This window comes from Aedes albopictus, chromosome 3, assembly GCF_035046485.1.
Source record: "Aedes albopictus strain Foshan chromosome 3, AalbF5, whole genome shotgun sequence".
Taxonomy (NCBI): Eukaryota; Metazoa; Arthropoda; class Insecta; order Diptera; family Culicidae; genus Aedes; species Aedes albopictus.
In genome coordinates, this window is record NC_085138.1 from 313,721,917 (window position 1) to 313,730,718 (window position 8,802).

The 8,802-nt window shown below is 50.0% G+C and overlaps 1 protein-coding gene across 1 annotated transcript; it reads left to right on the top strand.

Annotated features, from left to right (window-relative positions):
- Positions 1–1,328: 1,328 nt before the first annotated feature.
- LOC134290810 (uncharacterized) lies at positions 1,329–7,769 on the top strand. The gene has a single exon (XM_062858013.1). It carries the CDS (start codon positions 1,329–1,331, stop codon positions 7,767–7,769), a length of 6,441 nt encoding a protein of 2,146 aa, XP_062713997.1.
- The last annotated feature ends 1,033 nt before the right edge of the window (positions 7,770–8,802 follow it).

An 8,802-nucleotide genomic window follows, 5' to 3' on the forward strand; every position in this document is an offset into this window, starting at 1 on the left:
TTTATACTTTCATCTTGTTTCCAGAAAAGTAATATCATTTCTTAATTAAGATTAGGTATGGAGACGCAAAAAAAAAATAATAACAGTTTGGAATATACAATGCTTTCAATGTGTTCGCAAGCTGCCTCACTTGGTAACGGTCAACGGAATTGAAAAAAAAGAAACAAGGGAAAGAGAATGGTATATAGATATAGGTATAGAAGTATCTCTCCGTAGAGATCAGTCTTCCAAATTGAAATGAAAATGCCTGCAGAAAATAAGTATGTAGAGGTAGAACTGTTAGTTCTGGTTATTTGAAATAAGCAAGTGTATGTATGTGCATAGCATGTAGTCTATTTTAGAACCATTGTGGATTACTATGTAAAGATAGACAATATTGTATAATAAAATCGATATTTCCACGTTTCGTGTATGCATGTCAGTTTGGTTATCACTTCGTTAGACACAAATAACAAGCTTTCAAGAAAATGATGTTATTTGGATACTTGTTTTAAAGAATAGGTGGGATGTAGGGTCCAATGCCATGCTTACTAATACCAGTGTCGGCGCAGGAATCGGCAAGCTGGCAACCCTGCCCTGCGCTGCTACCAAAGCGTCGCGTCCGCGAACAAAAGCGACGCAGCGATATCTGTGACAGACAGCTATGATGACAATCAAGGATGACGTCTAATGTCTATACTGGTCTTTCATTCCATGATAGACACGAGGCAAAGTCAGATCATAGTGGAAAACGTGTAGAAACAAATGAATTATTGAATTATCTAAAATAGTAGTAGTGAATATAGTTGAATTTGATCAGTGGAACTTGAATATTAAGTGAAGTGTGGCTTCTGAAAACCTTTATTGTGAAGCTCTGTTTAACGGATGTTTAAAAGCTGGAGTTCGCTCCATAGTAGATATTCGAGGTTTGTTGAGGTTATGTCTGCAATGCTAAAGTAATTCCTAAGTCCGATAATTCCGTAGCGCAGTCCGAGGTCATAGTCAAGTTCGAGTCCGTAGTCCAGATCCTTTCAACCGCGTCGATAGAATACCTGAAAAGAAACGTAAGAAAATCATAAAATTATATAACAATGTGAACTAATGAAAGAATGATCAAACTAGGTCTCACGTGGTAGAGGTTGTAATCGATTAATAGGGTGCATAGACGACGAAAGGCCTACCGAATTGTAAGATCTCATTTGAAATAGGTTATATTATGAACACTTATACTTACGGATACATTCATTCTTTACAGTTGAAGCACTTTAATAAAAAAAAAAGTTATCAAACCCGGTTTTGCCCTTTTCCTACGCCCTACACCATTGACAAACTTCAAAATTCGTGGCGACATGGATGGAATACAGGACAAGGAAGGATCCAAAGGACGAAATGGCGAGCAATCCAGTTGCCCCGATTGCCAACGACCAGATAGCGCGGAGGATATGGTCCAGTGCGACCATTGCGACGTTTGGAAGCACTTCACTTGCGCCAGCGTGAATGCAAGCGTCGCTGGTCGCGCATTTGTATGTGGTGACTGTTCCGCTCAGCACAGCGATGACGCGATTACGGTGCATAGCGAATCCAGCCGTGCCAGTTCAACGTCGGTTTTCTCCGTCTGCCTGAGCCAGCTGGTGGAAAGACAGCATATGGAGCGTGCCCGTATGGAACTCGAGCTGCAACGGCGCCATCTAGACGAACAGCAGAAGCTGATCGACAAAGCTCTTGATGGGGAGGAAGCAGAAAACCATCACAGTGACGGTTTATCCGGTGGTACCACCAACGAAGTGACTCCACCAGCTCCCAGCAAGCGCCTTGCGACGCCGCCCCCTCCCGGTGCACCTCTAGCATCGTCCGATCGTCGATCAAAGGCACTATCCGACACTCCCAAGTCGGCTGCTCCAGTTGTGGTATCGATTCCACTTACGGCGCTGGAGCCGAACTCAGTGAAGCTTCTGCAAGGCATGAAAGACCCCCAAGTTGCCCTGCGGGAACTCAGAGCTAGGGTTGAGCTGTGCGAGAAGCGCGCCAATCCTACGCCCGACGACCTGGTTGACCTACAAGCTCAACTGGAACTGTGCCGGAAAATTCTGGAAGGGATCCAGACCAGTACATCGACCAACGAATCGGTTCAACGGCCGGACGCTAGCAGCACGATGAAGTTGCAGCCACCAAAGCCAGCGGCGAGCACGTCGCGCATGGTGAAGCAGACCGGTGCAATTCCGAAAACAAATCGGTCACTGCTTACGGTTCCCCAGGAAGATCTGATGCAGCCCAACAGTCCTTCTCGAGAAGGGGCAGTAGGAGGAGCCAACCGACCGAGCGATTTTTGGCCGCTGAAGCTGCCGGTAAGCCAATCTGGCGGACCATCGGAAAGTCGAGCATTCGAGTCATCGAAAATGCGTCCGAAACTCTTGGAACCCCCAGGTAAGCGTCAAGCCTTGAGTAATTTGTTTGAAAATACAACCCTATTCGCCTCTGGCGATTGCCCCACGACCAATTTTCCAACAACCCGAGAGCAGCAGCGTGTTGACGCGCGCCCGGGAGAAAGTTGTCTGCCTCCTACACATTCTCATGAGCAGCTGCGAGATACACTCGCGCACTCGGGCTATGCGACTTTGCCCTACAGTCAACCCGAACGCAATTCAACCGGTATGCAAACGCGTAATTGCCCCTCGCGTGTGGTTGTATCCACTCCACCCCCTCGTCAGTCAGATAGCTCCCAACCAAACCAAGTGATTTCCCAACCAGACCCATTCCGCCCCACACAACAGCAGCTTGCAGCAAGACAGTCCCTGGCTAAGGATCTTCCTCGATTCAGCGGAGACCCAGCTGAATGGCCGATCTTCATCTCGAACTACCGCTACACGGCGGAAGCTTGTGGCTTTTCGGATGGAGAAAACATGCTTCGTCTACAACGGTGCTTGACTGGATCTGCGCTCGAAACAGTGCGCAGTCGGTTGGTGTTACCAGCCGCGGTACCTCAAGTGATCGAGACACTTCGCATGCGGTTTGGGCAACCGGAATTGCTGATCAACGCCCTGTTACGTAAGGTGCGGGACATTCCTGCCCCAAGGCCCGATCGGCTCGAAGGGCTCATCGATTTCGGAATGGCGGTGCAGGCTTTGTGCGACCATATTGAAGCGGCGAACGAACGCGCTCATCTATCGAATCCGTCACTTTTGCAGGAGCTCGTGGCGAAGCTTCCCGCTGATCAACGGATTATGTGGGCCGGATATAAGCGAGGATTTCCTCACGCAGATTTGAAAACCTTTGGCGACTATATGTCATCGGTGGTGCGGGACGCAACCAGCGTAGTCACCTTTGAGCCGGATACGAGACGGAGCGGCGCTCGAGACCGTCCGAGGCAAAAGGGATTCATCAACTCCCACGCGACGGACTCATCCAGCAGATCAGGAGATTCATCGCGTGAGCCGAAGGAGACACCGAAACAGTTCGATTGCGCTCACTGCAACAAATGCGGACACCGAGTTCGCGATTGCAATGCTTTCAAGCAGTTAAACGTTGACGACCGCTGGAGACGAGTTCGATCGTTGGGCTTGTGTCAGAACTGTTTGTTCAGCCACGGACGGCGTGCGTGTCGAGGTAGAAAAACGTGTGATATCGAAGGCTGCCAGTTTCGACATCATCCGCTCCTTCACTCCCCTAGAGGCCCTCCAAAATCATCGGAACACACGATGCAGGTGGCGGAAAATCACACCCATCGCCGCTTAACTTCTCCGACCCTTTTCCGAATCATACCAGTAACCCTGCATGGGACTAAAGGCTCGATCAACACCTTCGCATTTCTTGACGAAGGGTCCGACCTGACACTGATAGAAAGTGATTTGGTTGCTTCGCTTGGGGTGGAAGGCACTCAACTACCGCTTTGCCTACGGTGGACAGGGAATACATCACGCGTGGAAAAGGAGTCACAGCAAATTACAATCGAAATCGCCGGAATTGGACTAGACAAGCGGCACAAACTTCTGAACGCGAGAACCGTCAATAGCCTCGGACTACCACGCCAAACCTTCGAGGTTGAAGATGCGGTTAAGAAGCACAAACATCTGCAAGGCATTCCGCTATCCAGCTACCGCGATGCAGTACCCAAGATCCTCATCGGTGTAGACAACTTGCGGCTGGCACTGCCTCTGAAGGTGCGAGAAGGGGATGGGCCTGCACCGGTGGCGGTAAAAACCAGACTTAGCTGGTGCGTATACGGTCCCCGGGGGAGCAGTAGCCTTGAATCTCACAGCTTCCATATTTGTGAGTGCTCTTGTGACGAAACACTTCACGAGGCGGTGAAAGACTTCTTTGCTATCGAAGGAGCTGGAGCGGGTCCGACAGCAACCTCGATGAAGAAGGAAGATGAACGGGCGCTAACCATAATGGAAGCGACAACTCACCGGGTTGGGAATCGCTTCGAAACGGGACTTATTTGGAAGGAAGACCATGTAGAGTTCCCGAACAGCTATTCCATGGCAGTGCGTCGGTTGGAATGCCTTGAACGCAGGATGGAGCGTGACCCGGGTCTGAAGGAGAATCTACACCGGCAAATACAGGAGTACGAAGCGAAAGGATATGCACACAAGGCTACAGCAGCGGAAATGGAAGCAGCGGATCCAAGGAGAGTGTGGCACCTCCCGGTCGGAGCGGTCATTAACCCCAAGAAACCGGGGAAAGTCCGCGTCATCTGGGACGCTGCGGCCAAGGTGGACGGCGTATCGCTCAACAGTGCACTCCTCAAAGGCCCCGATCAACTTTCTTCCCTTCCTGCGATTCTCTTTCGTTTCCGATTGTACCAGGTGGCGGTCAGCTCGGATATACAGGAAATTTTCCACCAGATACTAATGCGAGAAGCCGACAAGAATTCCCAGCGTTTCTTGTGGCGCAATAACCCATCTGAAAAGCCGACGGTATACCTGATGGACGTTGCCACATTTGGCAGCACTTGCTCGCCGGCGTCGGCGCAGTTCGTTAAAAATCGGAACGCCGAACAACACCGAGAGCTGTATCCGGAAGCGGTGAAAGCGATTATCGACGACCACTACGTGGACGATTACCTGGCTAGTTTCGGCAAGGAAGAAGAAGCAGCAAAGGCGGCACGCGATGTACGACACGTACACGGTAACGGAGGTTTTAAGCTGCACAACTGGTCCAATAGCTGCACAGTGCTAGAACGACTGGGTGAAGTTCCACTGGCAGAGGAAAAGCAGCTGAAACTCGTCGACGGCGTGGCGACGGAAAGAGTGCTCGGAATGTTATGGTGTCCTTCCACGGATGAGCTGAGTTTTTCCACCCAGATGAGTGAGGAAGTCCAGGCGCTGATTAAAGCGTCCACGCGACCGACAAAGAGGCAGGTACTACGGTGCGTGATGACGCTGTTTGATCCATTAGGGTTACTCTCACCGTTCCTCATCCATGGCAAAGTCCTGATCCAGGACATCTGGAGAGAAGGCACTGAATGGGACGAACAAGTCAGTACAGACATCTCTGCAAAATGGCAGCGGTGGGTGCAAATGATTGAGTACATTTCCGGGGTGCGCATTCCAAGATGTTACTTCCGGCATGCGAATCAGAAGACATACCTCAACTCCGAACTCCACGTGTTTGTCGATGCGAGTGAGGTGGCGTACTCTTGTGTCATCTATTTGCGCACGCTCGACACAGAAGCTGATCCGCAGTGTTGCTTGATTGCCGCCAAATCGAAAGTTGCTCCGCTAAAGCCATGGTCGATTCCCAGGCTGGAACTACAAGGGTGCGTCTTGGGCGTACGTTGGTCGAAGTTCGTCCGGGAAAACCACGGAGTTCCTGTTTCCAAGATGGTGTTTTGGACAGATTCCAGAACAGCCTTGGCCTGGATAAAGGCCGACCCTTGGAACTACCGACAGTTCGTGTCCTTTAGAGTAGCCGAGATTCTGGAGAACACCACGGCAAGCGATTGGAGATGGGTGCCATCGAAATCTAACCCAGCAGATGAAGCTACTAAATGGGGAAGCGGACCGTACTTCGATCCCAACAGTAAGTGGTTCCAGGGCCCCGAGTTCTTACGTCTACCGGAGACTCAGTGGCCTCGTCCCAAAGAGCCAGTGACCGCTACTTTAGAGGAAATACGTGCATCAATCCTGCACCATTGTTCGATCGAGCCGGTGATTGACTTCGTCCGGTTTTCCTCCTGGAACCGACTACTACGAGCAACAGCTTTCGCTCTCCGATTCGTAAACAACACAGACAAAACGCAGACGAAATATGCAGGACAACTACAGCAAGCTGAACTTCGAGCAGCAGAGATTACGATTTTCAAGCTTGTACAACGCGAGTCCTATCCCGATGAGATCGCTGCACTCTCCACCAAGGCGTCGAATGAAACCGGACAGGAGGCCATTGGGAAGCAGAGCTCCATCTACCGACTTATGCCGATTCTGGACGAGAACGGCTTGATGCGCGAGCGCGGACGGATCGGGACGGCTGGAGACATCTGTTATAGCGTGCGTCATCCAATTATCCTTCCGAGAAAGCACCAGGTCACGGAGCTTCTGGTTTACCGATATCATCAGCAGTATCGTCACGGCAATGCGGAAACCGTTGTTAACGAGATCCGCCAGGTGTACAACATCCCAAGACTGCGTTTGATAGTTAAGAAAGTAAGTCGTGACTGCCCATTTTGTAAGATCCGTCGAGCGAGACCAGCGATTCCACCAATGGCGCCCCTTCCAGCTGCGCGCCTAGCACATCACGAACGAGCCTTCACCTACACAGGGGTTGACTACTTCGGACCGCTGTTAGTGAAACTAGGAAGATCGAATGTTAAACGATGGATCGCCCTGTTCACGTGCCTAACGGTGCGTGCCGTCCATCTCGAAGTCGCCTATACGCTGTCTACGAAGTCGTGCATTTCATGTGTTCGTCGATTTGTGGGTCGCCGGGGATCACCCGCCGAATTCTTCAGCGACAACGGCACAAATTTCCAAGGAGCTGAACGAGTACTGCAGCATCAGATAAGCCAGGGACTGTCCGCAACGTTCACCAACACCGACACGAAGTGGAACTTCATTCCACCGGGAGCACCGCATATGGGCGGAGCATGGGAACGCTTGGTACAGTCGGTAAAGGTTGCAATCGCTGAAGCGTACTCTGAAGGAAAGCTGGACGACGAGGGGCTGCAAACGCTGGTCGTGGAGGCGGAGCATATGGTGAACTCAAGGCCTCTGACGTATTTGCCCCTCGATGCCGTGGAGGCAGAGGCACTTACGCCCAATCATTTTTTATTACTGAGCTCGTCCAGCACGAAACAATACGGCAAAGAAGCAGCATCTACAGTTCACGGATCGTCCAGTGAACTAATTCGCCGAGAAATACTGGGTACGTGGGAGCTAATCCAGCGCCAGCTGAACGTTTTTTGGAAGCGCTGGTTGACGGAATATCTGCCGGTGATCCGTCGGCAACCGAAATGGTTTGATGAAACCCGATCACTTGTACCTGGCGACCTTGTCTTAGTCGCGGAGCCGACGAAACGAAATGGATGGGAGCGTGGACGAATCATCCGTGTTGTCCCAAGCCCGGACGGAAGATACCGACGGGCGGTTGTGCAGATAGGGACGAAGACTCTGTTGAGACCAGTGTCACGGTTGGCACTGCTTGACCTGCAGGAGTTTCGTGAGACTCCGGAGGACTCCGGACCACACCCGGGGGAGACTGTCGGCGCAGGAATCGGCAAGCTGGCAGTCCTGCCCTGCGCTGCTACCAAAGCGTCGCGTCCGCGAGCAAAAGCGACGCAGCGATATCTGTGACAGACAGCTATGATGACAATCAAGGATGACGTCTAATGTCTATACTGGTCTTTCATTCCATGATAGACACGAGGCAAAGTCAGATCATAGTGGAAAACGTGTAGAAACAAATGAATTATTGAATTATCTAAAATAGTAGTAGTGAATATAGTTGAATTTGATCAGTGGAACTTGAATATTAAGTGAAGTGTGGCTTCTGAAAACCTTTATTGTGAAGCTCTGTTTAACGGATGTTTAAAAGCTGGAGTTCGCTCCATAGTAGATATTCGAGGTTTGTTGAGGTTATGTCTGCAATGCTAAAGTAATTCCTAAGTCCGATAATTCCGTAGCGCAGTCCAAGGTCATAGTCACGTTCGAGTCCGTAGTCCAGATCCTTTCAACCGCGTCGATAGAATACCTGAAAAGAAACGTTAGAAAATCATAAAATTATATAACAATGTGAACTAATGAAAGAATGATCAAACTAGGTCTCACGTGGTAGAGGTTGTAATCGATTAATAGGGTGCATAGACGACGAAAGGCCTACCGAATTGTAAGATCTCATTTGAAATAGGTTATATTATGAACACTTATACTTACGGATACATTCATTCTTTACAGTTGAAGCACTTTAATAAAAAAAAGCTATCAAACCCGGTTTTGCCCTTTTCCTACGCCCTACACCATTGACAACCAGCATAGTACTGCATTAAGCTAACCTAGCAAGTTAGATACATTGGTGGAGGATTGACAGCAGGGAGTGTGAGAAAAGAGGAGTGCGAACGGGAGTGTTGGAAAGATAGTGACGGGGAAAGGTTGAGTTGGGGGATCCGGATCTCTCGTTTTATCCGCTTCCGATTCAGGGAAGGATTCCGGCCGATGTCGGTCACTACACATGGCACGTAAAACTATCCAAGAACTTCCTACTGGCGTGGTTGAGGTTACTGAGAAACACTTTCATCGCCTACGGAGTAATCCTCACTGGAATCCTGGGAATATTATTTAAAGGACTCCAGTATCAGAAAAAACGGGAGAAATCCCTGGAGGGATTCCG

Coding starts and splice junctions, on each gene's coding strand:
- LOC134290810 (XM_062858013.1), top strand. CDS start 1,329: ATGGATGGAATACAGGACAAGGAAGGATCCAAAGGACGAAATGGCGAG.